This window comes from Chiloscyllium punctatum, chromosome 1 (genome assembly GCF_047496795.1).
Source record: "Chiloscyllium punctatum isolate Juve2018m chromosome 1, sChiPun1.3, whole genome shotgun sequence".
NCBI classification, from domain to species: domain Eukaryota; kingdom Metazoa; phylum Chordata; class Chondrichthyes; order Orectolobiformes; family Hemiscylliidae; genus Chiloscyllium; species Chiloscyllium punctatum.
This window is the reverse complement of record NC_092739.1, coordinates 137329794-137350523: the sequence shown is the minus strand read 5'-3', so window position 1 is coordinate 137350523 and position 20730 is coordinate 137329794. Positions and strand designations below refer to the sequence as shown.

The following is a 20730-nucleotide window of genomic DNA, read 5'->3' as shown; positions in this document are numbered from 1 at the left end:
GGGCCATTCAGCTTTCCCAAATTCTCCTTTTTCCAAACTCTTCCAAGTTGGGACCAAGGAATAATTCACCTGCTGTTATAGGAAGAGGTGAAGGATGCTTGTGTGGACTGGACCTGAATGGACAGTTCTTTCATTATCATCAGGTGAGCTCAGGCTAAAGGCAGCTCCTTGGCTCTTGCTCTGCTTTCTTGGCAGACTGTGTCAGTGGTGGCTTGCCATTGCCTTTAACTGTCACGTCTACCTCAAGTGAAACAAGAATTAAACCGAAGCTAAAAAAGGGACAGAACTGCAGATGCTGGAGATCTGAAACAGAGAGAAAAAACCCAAAAGGTACTGGAGAAACTCAGCAGAGTCCCGACATTAACTCGGTTTTTCCCTCTACAGATGCTGCCAGAACAGACCTAAGCTGTTGGCATTAGTCAGAACCACTTGGTTAACAGCTCCGGCCGGCTGCATTGTAATACTAAATCAGGAGTGCTGAGAGCAGATCTGGGCACCACACTTTAGGAAGGAGGGAGTACAAGGATAAAGGCTGGACTTCAAGGGTTAAATTACGAGGAGAAATTCAACAAACTTGGCTTGCATTCTCTAGAATTTGAAGGTTAAGGGGTGATCTGATCAAAGTCTTCAAGATATTAACAGGAAAAGATAGTTTATCTTTATCTACCCTACTTCCACTAGTTAAGGATTCTAGAACTTGGGTCATAGTCTTAGAATATGTATACGAATAAGTAGAATGGATGGCTTTGAGATATGTAGAGAAGAGGTGTTGGAAATTCTGGCAAGGGTGAAAATAGATAAGTCCCCTGGGCCTGATGGCATTTATCCTAGGATTCTCTGGGAAGCAAGGGAGGAGATTGCAGAGCCATTGGCCTTGATTTTTGTGTCCTCTTTGTCGACAGGAGTAGTGCCAGAGGACTGGAGGCTAGCAAACGTGGTTCCCTTGTTCAAGAAGGGGAGTAGGGATAATCCTAGTAACTATAGGCCAGTGAGTCTCACTTCTGTTGTGGGCAAAGTCTTAGAGAGAATTGTAAGGGATAGGATTTATGCACATCTGGATAAGAATGATGTGATCAAGGATAGTCAGCATGGTTTTGTGAAGGGCAGGTCGTGCCTCACAAACCTTATTGAATTCTTTGAGAAGGTGACTAAGGAGGTAGATGAGGGGAAAGCGGTAGATGTGGTATATATGGATTTTAGTAAGGCGTTTGATAAGGTCCCCCATGGTAGGCTACTGCAGAAAATACAGAGATATGGCATTGAGGGTGAGTTGGAGGTTTGGATTAGGAATTGGCTCTCTGGAAGAAGACAGAGGGTAGTAGTTGATGGCAAAGGTTCATCTTGGAGTGCCGTCACTAGCGGTGTTCCGCAAGGATCTGTTTTGGGATCATTGCTGTTTGTCATTTTTATAAATGACCTGGAGGAAGGGTTAGAAGGTTGGGTGAGCAAGTTTGCGGATGATACGAAAGTCGGAGGAGTTGTAGACAGTGAGGAAGGATATGGCAGGTTACAGCGGGATATAGAGAAGCTGCAGAGCTGGGCAGAAAGGTGGCAAATGGAGTTCAATGTAGCTAAGTGTGAAGTGATTCACTTTGGTAAGAGTAATAAAAAGATGGATTACTGGGCTAATGGTAGACTACTTGGTAGTGTGGAAGAGCAGAGGGATCTTGGTGTCCATGTACACAGATCTCTGAAAGTTGCCACCCAGGTAAATAGTGCAGTTAAGAAGGCATATGGCGTACTGGCTTTTATTGGTAGAGGAATTGAGTTCTGGAGTCCTGAGGTCATGCTGCAGTTGTATAAGACTCTGGTGCGGCCGCATCTGGAATATTGTGTGCAGTTTTGGTCGCCATACTATAGGAAGGATGTGGAGGCACTGGAACGGGTGCAGAGGAAGTTTACCAGGATGTTGCCTGGTATGGTAGGAAAATCCTATGAGGAAAGGCTGAGGCACTTGGGGTTGTTTTCATTGGAGAAAAGAAGGTTTAGGGGTGATTTGATAGAGGTGTACAAGATGATTAGGGGGTTAGATCGGGTTGACAGTGAGAACCTTTTTCCACGTATGGAGTCAGCTATTACAAGGGGGCATAGCTTTAAATTAAGGGGGGGTAGATATAGGACTGATATTAGGGGTAGGTTCTTCACTCAGCGAGTCGTAAGTTCATGGAATGCCCTGCCAGTAGCAGTAGTGGACTCTCCCTCTTTATGGGTATTTAAGCGGGCATTGGATAGGTATATGGAGGATAGTGGGTTAGTGTAGGTTAGGTGGGCTTTGATCGGCGCAACATCGAGGGCTGAAGGGCCTGTACTGCGCTGTATTCTTCTATGTTCTATGTTCTAATATGGGCCAGACTGTTCAGGAGAGATGTTAGGAAGCATTTCTACATACAAAGAATGGGTAGATATTTGAAACTTTTCCACAAACAGCAGTGCATGCTGGATCAGTAGTAAATTTTAAATCAGAGGAAGATAATGTTTTGGTAAGCAAAGGAATATGAACCAAAGGCAGGTAGATAAAGTTAGGCCAGAGATCAGCCATGATCCCACTGAAAGACAGAACAGACTGGAGGGGCTGAATAGCCTGCGCCTATTTCTACGCTCCTATCCACAAAATCTTTGCAAAATTAAGAAATGGCTTGGGTCAGGCACAAGTTTTTTTAAATTCATTGATGGGATGTGAGCATCACTGGCTGGGCCAGCCTTTATTGCCCATCCCTAGTTGCCCTTGAGAAGTGAGCTGCCTTCTTGAACCACTATTTCAAAAGGGACAATATTAATCCCAGCTCTCAGCTGGGCATGGTATTGTTGGGTGTGCTAGTGTTTAACCTGTTAACAATAGGAAACCCACACCAACGTAAATGTGCCTGCTTCCAGTTTATCTAGAGTGGGTTTGGCATTGGTCAAATACCATGAAATCGGTCATCATTAATAATATCTAAGGTCTAGATATTATCAGCAGTTTGGATTTAATGATTGCAGACTGTATTTCCTAGCAGTCAAGAAACCTGGCAGCTAAAGGACAGCATGATTTTTTACATTGCTTTGAGACCAGGGACTATCCCTAGCAGTTCTGTCAGCTGCCTTATAGCACAGTCTTTCCAACTTGTCATCCTGCCCCTCAAAACAGCCAGAGAGCATAGATATTAAGAATTGTAATGATAACATTAAATTTGGGTGGGCCTCCACACTTCCAGGTTACCCAAAGACTGACAGATATCCCGAACCCCTCCTCCAAATGACAAGTTAAATTTAAGTCTTTTGCAAAAGTCATGACAGTTGGAAAGATCTGATTCTAGCATGTGGCAACATCAGCAACATTGTAACAAGCTGTGTTGTAATTCTGTGATCAGGCAATTGATCAAATTGCAAATCACTAGAGAAATTTCTAACTTGACAGGAAAGCTAAAGTTATGGAAATTTTGAAGAGCCACATTCCCATGGACAACTGATCTTTAAATTTCCTTTTCGGTTCATTATTGGCAAACAAACTTGTACTAAATTCAAACGTTATAAAAATGACTCAGAAATTGCCTTGAACTACCATGTAGAAAGCAAATAAACAAGGTGGCAGACTAATTCTCTTGTGTGTGCATGAAGTGCATGTCACTTCAACACATGTTCACTCTCGTTAAACTACTTTCACAACGTATACAAAGGAATTCAACTTTTCATTATAATACTAATAATTAAGATTTAAATGAAGGAATACACAACTATCCAAGTTAGCTGATGACAAAAAGTTGAGAGAAAGTAGGAACTGTGGAGGAGGAAATGGGCTTAACTGTTCATGTGCACAAAATATTCAAAGTTGGTTCACACATTGAAAATAATCAAAAAGGGGCCTTTTTCTCAGAAGGGTTAGACTTCAAAATTGAAGAAGTGTTTCTCATTTCAAATAACAGGAAAAAAAGATCATCTTCGAACTACAGATCAGTCATGTTGATGTCAGTGCTGGCAAGGTACTGGAATAGCTAAACCCTGCAGCAAAAGAATTGGTAGAAAATTGCTTAGAGACAGAAAATAAGTGGCATAGATTTGAGGAACTTTAGGAAGCGTTGATAAAGGTAAGGTAGTAGTTTTGATAAAACAGTAGACTTCTAACTAAGATTTGAAGTCATTTAGAGTCCAAGGATAAACGGCTGAATGTATAGTAGTTTGGCTAAAATTTAGAAAGCAGAGACTAGAGCATGGTTAGTTAGTTTGAAGCATCATGGAAAGCTGTGTTTCAGAAGGATCAGTGCTGAGAGATTTTCTTTAGAAGCTATTTTCCCGATCAACCTGTTCAGAGATCCTATGACATCTCTGGGTCAGATAGAACTTGAACCTTGGCCTCTCGGGCCAGGGTTAGGGATATTCCCATTGCACCTCAAGACGACCCTAAATGGGGAAAGAGGTCAGTCTTTCACGTTTACTGGCAGAGGACTTGTCTGTATAGTTGGAAGGTTGGGACTGGAAGACAGAATCTACACTGACTTTTTTCTAATCAACTTGTTCAGAGATATTACTATCTGCCTCTGGAGCAGGTGAGACTGACCCCAGGCCTCCCAGTCCAGGGGTGTGGACATGACCACTGTGTCACAAGAGAGCTCTTTCAGTGCTGGTATCCCTGTTAGTCAAAATTAATATCACTAATTTGAATCTAAGGACAAATAACAGAATTTCAGACGTTATAGCTGATACCAAACTGCTAGATCTAATAAGACAGTAGAAAAGTTGCAGAGGATGGACTTTGGAGAACTAGAAGAGAAATATGGAGCATGGAAACAGACCTTTTAGTCCAATTCATCCATCCTAATCTAGTCCCATTTGCCAGCACTTGATCCCTTAACCTTTCCTGTTCATATACCCATCCAGATGCCTTTTAAATGCTGTAATTGGACCAGCCTCCACCAATTCCTCTAGCAGCTCATTCCGTACACGTACCACCCTCTGTATGAAAATGTTGCTCCTTAGCTCCTTTTCATATCTTTCCCCTCTCATCCCAAATCTATGTTCTCTAGTTCTGGACTCCCTGACCCCAGGGAAAAGACTTTGTCTATTTATCTTATCCATGCCCCTCATGATTTTATAAACCTCTATAAGGTCACTCCTCAGCCTCCGACACTCCAAGGAAAACAGCCCCAGCCGATTCAACCTCTCCCTATAGCTCAAATACTCAAACCCTGGCAACATCTTTGTAAATCTTTTCTGAATCCTTTCAAGTTTCACAACATCCTTCCTATAGGAGGGAGACCAGAATTGCACGCAATATTCCAAAAGTGGCCTAACCAATGTCCTTTACAGCTGCAACATGACCTCCCAACTCCTACACACAATGCTCTGAACAATAAAGGAAAGCATACCAAACGCCGCCTTCACTATCCTATCTACCTGCGACTCTACTTTCAAGGAGTTATGAACCTGCACTCCAAGGTTTCTTGGAAAACAGAAAATATATCTTTTTACTTTCATTAGATTTGGGTGCTATTGGCAAAGCCCACATTTACTGTCAATCCCTAATTATCCTCAGACTGAGTGACTTGCTCAGATCATTTCAGGGACAATTAGAAGTCAAAAACATTGTCGGGGATCAGGTTCGTGTATTTATTGAATTTAAATTCCACTGCCGTCATGGTGGGATTTGAGCCCTTGTTCCATTAGCTTAGTATATTAACATTAACCACGGACCTGAATAGTGTACATGAGCTCATGGATCTAGGGGTACGGTTCGTCAAAGTGTTAAATACACCATTGCTAGCAGCCAAAAATGCAAAGCACTTTACTCTTGAATTCCATACCCTAGAAATAAATTTCAATACTGTAGATACTTTTGGCCGGTGAGACTGACCTCGGTGGTGGGCAAGTTGTTGGAGGGAATCCTGAGGGACAGGATGTACATGTATTTGGAAAGGCGAGGACTGATTCGGGATAGTCAACATGGTTTTGTGCATGGGAAATCATGTCTCACAAACTTGATTGAGCTTTTCGAAGAAGTAACAAAGAAGATTGATGAGGGCAGAGCAGTAGATGTGATCTATATGGACATCAGTAAGGCGTTCGACAAGGTTCCCCATGGGAGACTGATTAGCAAGGTTAGATCTCATGGAATACAGGTAGAACTAGCCATTTGCACACAGAACTGGCTCAAAGGTAGAAGACAGAGGGTGGTGATAGAGGGTTGTTTTTCAGACTGGAGGCCTGTGACCAGTGGAGTGCCACAAGGATCGGTGCTGGGCCCTCTACTTTTTGTCATTTACATAAATGATTTGGATGTGAGCATAAGAGGTACAGTTAGTAAGTTTGCAGATGACACCAAAATTTGAGGTGTAGTGGACAGCGAAGAGGGTTACCTCAGATTACAACAAGATCTGGACCAGATGGGCTAATGGGCTGAGAACTGACAGATGGAGTTTAATTCAGATAAATGCGAGATGCTGCATTTTGGGAAAGCAAATCTATACACTTAATGGTACTGTCCTAGGGAGTGCTGCTGAACAAAGAGACCTTGGAGTGCAGGTTCATAGCTCCTTGAAAGTGGAGTCGCAGGTAGATAGGATAGTGAAGAAGGCATTTGGTATGCTTTCCTTTATTGGTCAGAGTATGAGTACAGGAGTTGGGAGGTCATGTTGCGGCTGTACAGGACATTGGTTAGGCCACTGTTGGAATATTGCATGCAATTCTGGTCTCCTTCCTATCGGAAAGATGTTGTGAAACTTGAAAGGGTTCAGAAAAGATCTACCAGGATGTTTCCAGGTTTGGAGGGTCTGACCTACAGGGAGAGGCTGAACAGGCTGGGGCTGTTTTCCCTGGAGCATAGGAGGCTGAGGGGTGACTTCATAGAGGTTTACAAAATAATGAGGGGCATGGATAGGGTAAATAGACAAAGTCTTTTCCCTGGGGTCAGGGTGTCCAGAACTAGAGGGCATAGGTTTAAGGTGAGAGGGGAAAGATATAAAAGAGACGTAAGGGGCAACGTTTTCACGCAGAGGGTGGTACGTGTATGGAATGAGCTGCCAGAGGATGTGGTGGAGGCTGGTACAATTGCAACATTTAAGAGGCATTTGGATGGGTATATGAATAGGAAGGGTTTGGAGGGATATGGGCCAGGTGCTGGCAGGTGGGACTAGATTGGGTTGGGATATCTGGTCGGCACGGACGGGGTTGGACCAAAAGGTCTGTTTCCATGCTGTACATCTCTGTGACTCTATGACTCTATATGTTAAACCTGCGCGTACAGTAATGTGTATAATTCTGGTCTCTGTAATATTAGCAGGACATAGAAACATTGGAGTAAACATCACAAGAACTGAAATATTACAGCTATGTGAAAATACTGAACAGGTTGGGCGCATTTTTAAATGGAAGAGCAGTGATCTAATTGAAGTCATGATGAATGGGTTAGACAATATAGAGGAGGATTCTGGATTAGTGGTGCTGGAAGAGCACAGCAGTTCAGGCAGCAGGAGGAGCAAGTGAGGACTATAGATGCTGGAGATCAGAGTTGAAGAGTGTGGCACTGGAAAAGCACAGCCAGTCAGGCAGTATCTGAGGAGCAGGAAAATCAACGTTTTGGGCAGAAGCCATTCATCAGGAATATGGAGGGGTGGAAGGGAGTTGAGAGGTAAATAAGAAGGTGGGGCAGGGGTGAGGGTGGGGGAACAGAACTGGGAAAGCAATTGGTAGATGCAGGTGGGGGGGCATGCGAGAGTAATAGGTTGGTGGGAAGGTTACAGCAGATAGGTCGGTGGGGCCCATCTATCACCTAACCCCACCTATTGCCTTCCCAGCTACCTTCCCCCAGCCCCACCCTCCTATTTATCTCTCAGCCCCCTTCTACCCCAGCCACATTCCTGATGAAGGGTTAATGCCCAAAATGTCAGTTCTCCTGCTCCTCAGATGCTGCCTGACCTGCTGTGCTTTTCCAGTGCCACATTTTTCGACTCTGGACAGTACAGAGACAGAAAGAGTGTTTCTAATTGTAAGAGAATATGTTTATGCCCCTTAATTTCATAAAGTGAGTATTAAAGTACAATAGGGATTGAAGGCGAAATGTCTTTATTTGGAGAGTTGTTAGAATGTGGAACCTAGTATAATAGGAAGTGGTTAATGCAAATAGCTTCGATGTTTCAAAAGGAAACTAGACAAATAGTGTAGAACAAATGGACAATTACCAGCACAAGCCAGTGAGGCCATATGACTGCTTCTGAGCTCTATATTTAACTGAATCCTATGTTGTTACAGTTAAGTTTACAGTCTTCAGGTTGTTCCTAACTAATGTTAACCCAAATTCTACTAATTTCATTCTTCTTTCATAGATCTATGCCAATTCTAAAGAAATTCTATAACTTTAATGTAATCAAACACACATATACTGTATATAGCTGAAAATGTGTTGCTGGAAAAGCGCAGCAGGTCAGGCAGCATCCAAGGAGCAGGATATGGAAGGATCCCTTGGGGCCTTGGAGGGAAGTGAGGGGGGAGGTGTGGGCGCAAGTTTTGCATTTCTTGCGGTTGCAGGGGAAGGTGCCGGGAATGGAGATTGGGTTGGTGGGGGGGGTGTAGACCTGACGAGGGAGTCGCGGAGGGAGTGGTCTTTTCGGAAGGCTGCTGAGGGACTACACCTCCTCCCACCCTGCTCCCTGTAAAAACACCATCCTATATTCCCAATTCCTTTGTCTCCTCCGCATCTGCTCCTAGGAGGACCAGTTCCAATACCGAACAACCCAGATGGCCTCCTTCTTCAAAGACTGCAATTTCCCCCCTGACGTGGTTGACAATGCCCTCCACTGCATCTCCTCCACTTCCCGCTCCTCCGCCCTTGAGCCCCGCCCCTCCAATCGCCACCAGGACAGAACCCCACTGGTCCTCACCTTCCACCCCACCAACCTCCATATACATCGTATCATCCGACGTCATTTCTGCCACCTCCAAATGGACCCTACCACCAGGGATATATTTCCCCCCCTCCCCTATCAGTGTTCTGAAAAGACCACTCCCTCGTGACTCCCTCGTCAGGTCCACACCCCCCACCAACCCAACCTCCACTCCCGGCACCTTCCTCTGCAACCGCAAGAAATGCAAAACTTGCGCCCACACCTCCCCCCTTACTTCCCTCCAAGGCCTCAAGGGATCCTTCCATATCCATCACAAATTCACCTGCACCTCCACACACATCATATAATGTATCCACTGCATCCGATGTGGCCTCCTCTACATTGGGCAGACAGGCCGCCTACTTGCGGAACGTTTCAGAGAACACCTCTGGGACACCCGCACCAACCAACCCAACCACCCCTTGGCTCAACACGTTAACTCCCCCTCCCACTCTACCAAGGACATGCAGGTCCTTGGACTCCTTCATAGCCATACCATAGCAACACAATGGCTGGAGGAAGAGCGCCTCATCTTCCGCCTAGGAACCCTCCAACCACAAGGGATGAACTCAGATTTCTCCAGTTTCCTCATTTCCCCTCCCCCCACCTTGTCTCAGTCCCAACCCTCAAACTCAGCACCACCTTCCTAACCTGCAATCTTCTTCCTGACCTCTCCCTCCCCACCCCCACTCCGGCCTATCACCCTCGCCTTATCACCCTCACCTTAACCTCCTTCCACCTATCGCATTTCCAACGGCCCTCCCCCAAGTCCCTCCCCCCTACCTTTTATCTTAGCCTGCTGGACACACTTTCCTCATTCCTGAAGAAGGGCTCATGCCCCCGAAACGTCGATTCTCCTGCTCCTTGGATGCTGCCTGACCTGCTGCGCTTTTCCAGTAACACATTTTCAGCTCTGATCTCCAGCATCTGCAGTCCTCACTTTCTCCTATATACCGTGTATACTAGAGTAAAAGTCAACCTTTTGTAAAAGATGACCCTCTATTTTTGGCCAGAAAGTCTGGAATTTTCCATACATCTCATGTAAAAGTTGATCCTAATTCTTCACACATAACAGATCAACATTTGAGAGGCATGGAGTCAGAGATGTACAGCATGGAAACAGACCCTTCAGTCCAACTCGTCCATGCCGACCAGATATCCCAACCTATTCTAGTCCCATTTGCCAGCACTTAGCCCAAATCCCTCCAAACCTTTCCTATTCATGTACCTATCCAGTTGACTTTGCAATGCTGCACTTATATCAGCCTCCACCACTTCCTCTGGCATACGTGCATCACCCTCTTCATGAAAAGGTTGCCTCTTAGATCCCTTTTATATCTACCCCCTTCTCCCTAAACTATGCCCTCTAGTTCTGGACTCCCCCACCCCAGGGAAAATACCTTGCCTATTTATCTTATCCATGCCCATTATGTTTTTATAAACCTCTATAAGGTCATCTCTCATTGCCCGACACTCCAGGGAAAATAGCCCCAGCCTATTCCTCTCCCTGTAGCTCAACCCTGGCAACATCCTTGTAAATCTTTTCTGAACCCTTAAGTTACACAACATTGAACTGAGACCAGAATTGCACGCAATATTCCAAAGGTGGCCTAACCCAATGTCCTGTACAACTGCAACATGACCTCCCAACTCCATGCTCTGACCAATAATGGAAAGCATACTAAACACCTTCTTCACTACCCTATCTAGCTGCAACTCCACTTTTATAAAACTACGAACCTGCATTCCAAGGTCTCTTTGTTCAGCAACACTCTCCAGGACCTTACCATTAAGTGTATAAGCCCTGCCCTGATTTGCCTTTACAAAATGCAGCGTCAATGTACATAAACGTTATGATGAGGAAACAAATTTTGTGGTATTATGTGTTTTGATATACAAATCACACCAACGTTGGGCTACAGATTTCTTAAGTTCATTATCAAATGAACACTATAATTAGTGTGATACTAATTTCATCATTTAGTATGAACTTAGTGATGATATCAGTTCCTATATAAGATAGGCCTATCTGCATTTAATTCACGATAATTACCATGCAGCTGTTGATGATTTCTCGTGGCGACAATGATCAGTGAGACAGTATGAAAGTCAAATGTCTGATAAAAAAATGTTATTAGAAAAAAAGCTTAAAATATTAGTTTGAGAAACAAAAACAACCATAATCGAGAGAAAACGGAGGGAAGTGGAAGAATTTGGTGTGAATGTTTAAGATGCATCAGGTCAGAGTCAGGTAACAAACTCTATGTGCAGCTCAGCTGACCTCAATTCCCATGTAGCACTCATGAAAATTATTCTAATTCATTGTGATTTTTTATAACAGGAATTGCATCCCCTCAAAAGCAACAGCCATGTAATAGTCGACCCCATAAATTTAACCTTTAAAAAAAGTCTAAAAATGTTGACTTTTACATGAGTCTATATGGTAGTTGGGGTGGTACAGTGGTTCGGATTACTGTCTCACAGTGCCAGGGTCCTGGGTTTGTTTCCAGCCTTGGGTGACTATCGTTTCTTCCCATGTCTGCAAGGGTTTCCATCAGGTGCTCTGATTTTCCGCCACAGTCCAAAGATGTGTAGGTTGGATGGATTAGCCAGGCTAAATTGCCCCGAAATGTCCAGGGATGGGCTAGGTGAATTAGCCATGATAAATGAAGAATTATGGGAATTGGGTGGAGGTGGGTGTGGGGACTGGGTATGAGTGGGATGCTGTTCAGAGGGTCAGTGCAGACTCAATGGGTCAAATGGCACTGTAGGGATTCTATGGGTTTCAGTGTCTCACACAATCCAATACTAGTGTGACACTCAGCGATGCATACAAGACTCGCTGATCCTTAAAGAAATGCATTCCTGTTCTTTGCAATTCCCAGAGATGCCACATTTTCCTCATGGAGAGTTAAGTTCCTGACATGTAATCTGTCTGTCTGTGACTGACAGCTTGTTATTTTGGATGCAGTAACTGGCAGTGCTCAAAAGATAAATTCATCTTTGGTCCAGAACTCGTGGTGCAAAATAAGGGTTACAACTTGTATTACGTTGGTGTCACTACTCCAGCAATCCAAAATTTCCTGAAACAGCAGTTATTCTGAGAGAAGATAGGCACAGGATGGTTCCCGTTTGACACACCATGCACCACCATCACAGTGCCACTTCATACCAATGCTAAAGTTAATCATTCAACACATCTACAGATGCAAAACAGATATGCAAACTCTGCATATCATCCAGGCTGAAATTCCTGTCATTATCACACAGTAACTAGATGGGTGCAATGGATCTGCCCTTCCACGAAGCCAACATCAGCCCCTAATGGCTCCCCATAAGCAGCCAGCGCTTTTATCTAGTCACTGAGAAGCAAGCACAAGATTAGGATGTGAGGTATGCAAAGTATGTGTCAATTACAACATTGAAACTGGTCTGTATTGATGCTTATGCCTTTCCTTCTACCATACATCTTCCAATCCTGTCTCTCCTCTGTACATTACTAAGAGGACCATTGCTGAAAGCAACACTGAACACGCTTGACCCAAGTTGGAAGTGTCAGGTTTGCTTTATTATTGCTCACTTTGGAGATTTTCTTTCTGCTTGTGTCAGCAAATACATTCTTTTAATGTTACATACAACATGAAAATGCTGCTACTGGGCTGCTGTGTAAGAGAGCTCCAGATTGCAGTGAACTAGAAATATAAATGGAAAGTTTGCTCAGTTCTTAAAATATAAAACGCTCTCTGGAATAGAGTGAAAGATAGCACTTTGGGAGACACTCCCAGAACGTTTGTTTAAAGTTCTTCTTGTTTGCCTGAGATCTTTGAAGCACGTTATTTACATCAGCTTCAGTATGATACAAAAGTGGTTCAAAAGAATCCAGCAAAACAAAACAAAATAAAAAGCCTGTGTCCCTGTAGCTGCTGCTTTCTGCATACAGATTACGTTTTAATGTTGTTGTGAATAGGCACAAGCAATGCTTGATGAGGAGCCCATCCAAAGGTCAGGATATAACTCCAAATTCATCATAGAGCTGCGCATTTGCTTGCTGGATGCATGTGAAATGAAATTCTCCCACAGTGCGTACAGCAAGAAATGATGTGAATATTAAGCGAGTTTGGAAAGTGATGACGTTGAGGGAGGTCCCTAGAGGGGACTAGTTAATATTGGTGGACACTAACCAGTCAGAAAATTTACTGTTCTCACTTTTGCATCATTCCTTTTCAACTCTTTAAAAGAAAGAAAAATGGTATTTATGATAGCACCGCATTACGTCCTTAAAACATCTCAAAGCACTTTACAGGACGCTGCGTTTTGGACACATTCTTTATTGTATATTCTCCCCTCATCTTTTAAGCACATGCCCAAATTATTGTGACCACAAGGATAGATAGATGATCAATTGGCACCACTGGTACAGAGTGGACATTAAGTAATATTTGTCTTTCCACAAAGAATGAAATAATTTCTGCATCTCACCATCTGCACACAATTGCACCCACACACTAACCCCAACTTCTATAGCGTCCTCGGTCCACAGACAAAGATTATGAAAGAAAATGGGGGTGTGAACTGGCTTTTTGTGACAGCAGGCTCAGAACTTTCCTGAGCCACTGAAGTCTACAGTGGCAAGGCAATACATTTTGGATGGGACACCAAAGTGAAATACCATACATTAGCAGCACTAGTCAATAATAAGCAATTTTTAAATTTGATCCTTCAATCAAACAAAATATAGTGTTCATTATCTTATTGTTGATTTTGGGATCTTGCTGTAAGCTGGTCCATTGTTGTACTGTAAAAATGCATCAATGATTGAAGAATGTTTATTTTTGTTGAGGCAATGAGCTGCAAAGTACTGTGGAATGTTCTTAGGTTGTGAAAACAGCTTGTACAAAGTCCCTTTCTCAAAATGCTTCCTGATATTTGTCTTGATCTTGCCTTTGAACCCAGGCCCTATGGTTGATTTGAACTCCAATCTGGATTAACATTTTCTGTCTCCAAATCAATGCTTGCACAACTTTTATTATCTTACCTTCATGCCTGCTCAAGATTCAAAGATCTACATACAGCTGAAACAGATTTATTGTTATGGTCACTGCACATAGCAACTGTGTAAAAATTACTAGTCAGGAACTAAAATTGATCTCCTTTCAAAATTACAACAATTTTATAAGTATAGGGTGTAGGTTTGCTCGCTGAGCTGTAGGTTTGATATCCAGATGTTTCGTCACCTGGCGATGTAACATCATCAGTGGCGACCTCCAAGTGATGCATAGCTGTTGTCTCCTGCTTTCTATTTATATCTTTATCCTGGATGGGGTTCCTGGGGTTTATGGTGATGTCATTTCCTGTTCATTTTCTGAGGGGTTGATAGATGGCATCTAGATCTATGTGTTTGTTTATGGCGTTGTGGTTGGAGTGTCAGGCCTCTAGGAATTCTCATCCCAACACACACAAACAAAGCTGTATCAGAACACTATTCCAACGAGCCACCACACATTGCAGCACAGACGAACTACGCAAAACAGAGGAGAACCACCTATACAACGTATTCAAGAAGAACGGATACTCAAAAAATACAGTGCACAGATTCCTCAAGAACAAACCACGACAAGCAGACCAAACACAGCCAGAAACCCTAACCACCTTGCCATACATCAGTTTCAGAAAAGACAGCCAGTCTACTAAGACCCCTCAGAATCCTAGTAGCACACAAACCCACCAACACTCTCAAACAAAAACTAACAAACTCAAAAGACCCAGTACAACCCATGGACAAAACCAATGTCATCTACAAAATTCCATTCAAGGACTGCCAGAAACACTACATAGGACAAACAGGCAGAAAGTTAGCCACCAGGATACACGAACACCGGCTAGCCACAAAAACACATGACTCTCTCTCCCTCGTGGCCCTACACATGGATGAAAAAAGCCACCATTTCGACTGGGACAACACATATAGCCTGGGAGAGGCTGAGCAAAGACATGCCAGAGAATTTCTAGAGGCCTGGCACTCCAACCACAACGCCATGAACAAATATAGATCTAGATGCCATCTATCAACCCCTCAGAAAACGAACAGGAAATGACATCACCACAAACCCCAGGTACCCCATCCAGGAAAAAGATATAAATAGAAAGCAGGAGACAACAGCTTCGCTTCACTTGGAGGTCGCCACTGATGATGTTACCTAGCCAGGTAATGAAACGTCTGGATATCAAACCTACAGCTCAGTGAGCAAACCTACATCCTAAATCTCAACCTGAGCTACAAACCTTGCAAAAAAGTTTTATAAGTGTCCTATATGGCACATCTGGCAATTCCCTAGACAAAAATTGATTTACAGATAAGATATACAGTGGTGGCATATTCAAATTAAATCAGCGCATTATTTTGTGTCTATCAGTAATTATTCATTTACTGATGTGGGTGTTACTGCCTGGACCAGCATTTATTGCCTTCAGCTGAATGACTTGCCAGGCCATTTAAGAGGGAGGTTAAGAGTCTGGAGTCATACATAGGCCAGACCAAGATGGTAGATTTAAGACCATAGACTTGGAGCAAATATTAAGCCATTCAGCCCATTAAGTCTGCTCCGCTCAATCATGGCTAATAAATTTTCTCAACCTCATTCTCCTGCTTTCTCTCCATAACCCTTGATCCCCTTAACAATCAAGAACCTATCTCCATCTTAAACACACTCAATGACCTGGCCTCCGCAGCCTCCCGTGGCAATGTATTCCTTAGATTCACCATTGTCTGGCTGAAGAAGCTTCTCCTTATCTCCGTTCAAAAAAAGGTTTTCCCGTTACTCTAACTGTGCCCTCCAGTCTTTCCCTAAAGCCCATTAAACAAAGGAGGTTTATTTCTACAACAAATAACCAATGATTACATGATTGCCATTTTTATCTAAAATTTTGCAGAATTCAAAATTTCACCAATTGCCATGTTGGGCTTGAAACCCATGTCCAAAAACATTAGGGATTACCTGTCTAGTGGGATCGCCACTATGCCACTACCCCTCCTTAACTAGCAAATTGACAACCCAGTCCCAGTTTTGTTTAGGATTCATAACAGTTCTACTAACATAGATGTCGCTAACCCAAAACACAGCTTTGATATATTAGTGGACAGCATGTACTGAGTCAGAAACCTGACACTTGCAGTACAGCTTCCCCCAGTGTGAACATTGTGAGGTATACGTTCTGCCATAGAGTCACGACTAGCAGAGAGAAACACACAGCTGTTCTCTGCCATCTTATTGCCATTTATATGTAGAATCAGGAAAAAGGATGCTACGCACCACAACATGAAAACGCCACACTCTCTCTAAGGCACTCCACAAATGCTTACTAAAACCAAGTATGACACTAAACCACATGAAAGGGGTGTAAGCTCAGATGACCAGGCAGGCTTCCAAGAATGAATGTCATAAGGAAGCAAAGTGAAGTAGAGTAGGGTGGGGAGGTAGGCCTAGGTAGCTGAAGACACAATTACAAACAGTACAGCAACTAAAATCAGGGGGATGGTATGACAAGCTGAAATGTGATGAGCACAGGTTTCTGAGGGTGATGGGGCAACGTGTTCACAGATTTGAAATTGGGCGCTGACAGCATTGTAAGACAACACTGCTGTTCCAGCTTTAGTGTGCAGTCCCGGCACTAATTGCCTCAGCACAAGTTCTCCCTGGTGTTGGCACTGAAACGTCACCACCTACTGTGAAGAATATATTTCTTTATCATGGTGCTACCATTCCTTTCATCACTTGATTACTGGGTGGATCTGGAAGGGTTCCTGCTTTGGAGATGTTTCACAAATGTTTTCCTCATGCTGAAACCTGAATTTACGATAATCCCTTGCTGACACAAGCCACATTAAAGCATGACGCAAATGCAGTGAAGTTCACCTGGTTGTGGCTCCACCTCCTCAGGGGTCAGTTTACAGTTGCTGCTTAGATGAATGTTTTGCCTCCATGAATCTACTCTGTTTCTCCTTCGACACAGTGTATGCAGCAATACCAGGGACGGCCAAAGGGTGAAATGCTGTGGAGGATCTAATCAGTCAGCTGCAGGGAAGGCCCCCACTAACCCCAGACATTCACCCAGCAATGGTGAGTCTTCCCTTGGAGTGCAGACCAGGGTGGGGGGGGGGGGGGGGGAAGGTTTTTGACCAATGAGAGCCCAGGCACCCTCCACTCAGCAGCACCATGGTGGAGACTATGACTGAGGCCCAAGATCAAAGGTAGTTGGGGGGAGGGTGGTATGGACATGGCAGAAGAGCAAGAGGCAGTTCGCATTGGGCACCACATCGTCTAATGTGTAGTTCCTAAATCTGGAGCTACCCATAGAAAGTGACAAGGGAGCTTGCAGCTTTGGTGAAGAGGGGGATCATCCCAGTCATAGGGAGCTGTGGCCTCAGTTGGAGATGGGGGCGAACAAAAAAAAGCCACTTTCCGCCAGTTCTGCTGGAGGCAGGAAGGCAGTGTGAAATCGAACGCCAACATCTGCCTAAATAAACATCTCTCCAACCTCCAAACCAAAGAACAAGAAACATGAACTCTCTCTCCACAGAACTACCAAACTGAGTATTTACAGCAGTGTCCTTTATCTGTCGGATTTCCAGCATAAGCAGTGTTTTCCTTCTGAAATTATACTCCCACTGGTGAACCACACACCAATTCTTTAAAAAAATACTGGTTTGCACCTACAATCTGAGCTTGAAAAAAACATTGAAGATTCGCATTTATATTCCTCACGTTCTGCTATGTTATACAGTTGAAGGAAAATGCGGAGTATCGTTAACACGTCTCGCAACGTCTGTAAATTGGGGAGGGGTAGATGAACACTTGAAGCACAATACTTCATCAGAACTGCCTGAAGTTTTCGGATGTTGGCCTCAGATTTCCAGGTAACAACTTTTTAATTCCGTCAGTGAGGTGGACCAGCCTGGGGGGATTCATTGCAAGCATTTTAGGTGTTGACCAGCTAGAAATAGAGAGAGAGAGAGAGAGCAAGGGGCACTTAACGCAACTTACACCCCTCTCAGCCTAGTCCAACACCGGCATCTCCAAATCATTACACCCCTCTCGGTCTTCAGAAATAAAAAAAACACTTTGGGAATGTTTACCTACTCACAATCCTAACAGACACACAAGCACATTTTCAGATCAATACCCCAACCTCCTGCACCCTCCCCAGCAGATAAAACGAGCATAGCGATAAGTTCACATAGCCCTGGACAGGCAACACACAAACCACTCACCCAAAAGTTGTCCCGAAACCGTGGCTCTCTCATGATGAAGTTAAATGCCGAGCCTGCACTAACTCTATCCCCAGAACTCCTGTCCTGTCCTGTCCTGTCAGCAGGTTCAGGAACACTGCTGTCTTGCAGACGATCTGACTAACATTTGTCTAATTCTCCACCTTTCGGCTGTTTTTAATTCCTTCACCCAAAAAGGCACACAGACGCAATTGGATTCCTCTGGGTCCTAATGTCTGCCCGGGCTGTGCAGGGACGCTTCAGTGCATTGATCTGCGCGGTATTGTTTCTATTTTGAGTCGGGATGCTTTCTGTTCACTGAAGCGATGAAGGGGCGAGTTCCTGTTTTTGGCGGTCTGTACTCAGGCATTCGCCGTTCCAGAGGCAGAGTGGTGAGATTGACTAGAATTCACGGACCGGTGGTTTGCAGCACCACGCCATCGAACTCCCCTCCAAGATTTAATGTCCAAGAACATTGTGTTCATAGCAGGGCCAAGCAGATTGAGTATCAATTTATAACTCCGCCCTAAATATTTGGATGAGATTGAGCGAGATTCCTGGCCGGCCACGTCATGGAAAGAAAATTATTTTCTCCCTATTGCGATGGGGTATGCTTCCATAGCGATTTCTAGGGTGTGGTCAAGGCAAGGCCTTATTCCTTGGGTGTGGACTTACCGTCGAATCTGCTCCCACAACCTGACAGACACCATATTCCAGATAATGACAATTGTGTGCAATGTTACCTCCTTCTTTTGCCAATTAGCTTAAATCTGTGCCCTCTAGTAATAAAGACTTTGCTGATGGGATCTCTCAGAATGCCCATTACAAATCTTCTCTGCTGCAAAGCAGCTAGCCCACCTTCAGTAAGCTCTCTATGAAAGTGTATTCCCCCATTCCTGACATACTATTTTAATAGTCTGTGTGGGTTCGATTCCAGCCTCGGGTGACTGTGTGGAGTTTGCACATTCTCCCTGTGTCTGCGTGGGATTTCCGCCAGTTTCTTCAGAAACCAAAAAAAACCACTTTGGGAATGTTTACCTACTCACAATCCTAACAGTTTCCAGTTTTGTCCCTCGGTCCAAAGATGTGCAAGTTAGGTGGATTGGCCAGGCTGGGTGGGTAAGTCATGGGTTCCAGATTTAGGGTAGGGGGTGAGTCTGAATGGGATGCTCTTTGGAGGATCAGTGTAGGTTCGATGGGCCAAATGGCCTGCTTCCATACTGTAGGGACTCTATGAATAAATCTCCTCTTTAAACTTTCTAATGTTTTGACATTCTTTCCAGAGTGTAGTACTCAAAATTGGACATTATGCCTGAGGTAGAAAGGCCATGGATTCAATATTTTCTGTAACAACCTTCTCAACTTGTTCTGTCATTGTGAAAGATTTGTACTTGTACACCTAAAGGTCTCTTTCTATCTGCACCCTATTTTTCTCTACTAGCTTATCTGTCAAAGTGCATGACTTCATACTTCTCCACATTAAATTTAATCTCCACGTGTCTGTTCATTGCAGTCTATCTCTTTGAGGTGTGTTACTATCCTGCGTACTGTTTCTACGTTTCCAAATTTCATCTCGACTGTAAACTTTGAAATTATGCTCTCTGTTCCCAAATACGGATTGTTAATAAATACCAGAAAGGGCTGTGGTCCTAACATTGACCACAGGAGTTACAACTGTCGTCTTCATTGGTATCTGAAAACCTACCTTTCACCATAACGCTTTGCTTAGTCAATTCGGGGTCATACCCAATAACATTAAGCATACAAATACATGGAAAACAAAACATTTATTCAACACAAAAAAATCAAAGTCTGCAAAAATTACAATGTTCGCAAAAATTACAAGGTCCACAAAAATGTAAAAGTCCACCTTGCTTGGGAGATTATCAACAGAATCCAAAACAACTAAACAACTTCCAAAACAAGCTCATTCATCCTGGAAGTAGGTTATGGTTCGGCTCTCTTGTTCATAAACGCGACACAGGTCATTTATTTGACATTTAGGTTTTGCAATTTGGGTGATTATCATATGACTTTTCTGTGTGTCTGAAGTTAATAATTAACTTTCCGCAGTCATGATAATTTTTTCAAAAATAGTTTGTGAGAGCTTCTTTGGTGGCATTTTTTTTGTATTTACCTTAGGCTATTTTACAACTTAGCAAAATAAAACATTGTGCTTGAAGGTAGGTTACAAATCTCAGTTCTGGATTTTTTTAAGCTTGGGAAAACACCCATAGTTTAGAGAGAGCTTTTCTTTCAATTTTGATTTTTTAAAATTCAGTTCTTTGAAGTCCTTTGATAGGAATGGTTGTGTAGAGCAGTCCACCTGGGAAGGGAAGAATATAGTAAGACTAGTTTACCCTGGAATACAGAATTAGTGATAGCTGCAAATCAGAAATGTTGGGGTAAATGCTGAACAGCTTATTTGAAGTTGAGTATCTTTAAGATCAGGTGTGTGTGGAAGAATTCGGAAGAGATTTATTTTCTCCAGTGTAAGTACGAAACAAGGAATGCTTTTGGAAACCATTCAATGGATGATTTTATTTTGAAATTTGTAAACAAGTGTTTAGGATTAATAGTTTTTTTTCTGTTAATAAACTTTCATTTATCTGC

At 43.4% G+C, this 20730-nt stretch overlaps 1 protein-coding gene across 1 annotated transcript in view; it reads right to left on the bottom strand.

The window, feature by feature from the left end:
- The window catches only part of pstpip2 (proline-serine-threonine phosphatase interacting protein 2), a 130125-nt gene extending 111561 nt beyond the window's left edge, over positions 1–18564 (bottom strand). Inside the window, exon 1 of the mRNA XM_072575144.1 lies at positions 18121–18564. Coding sequence (XP_072431245.1) covers positions 18121–18153 — 33 coding nt within the window. The 5' untranslated portion in view covers positions 18154–18564. The remainder of the gene's footprint in view (positions 1–18120) is intronic.
- Between the last annotated feature and the right edge of the window lie 2166 nt (positions 18565–20730).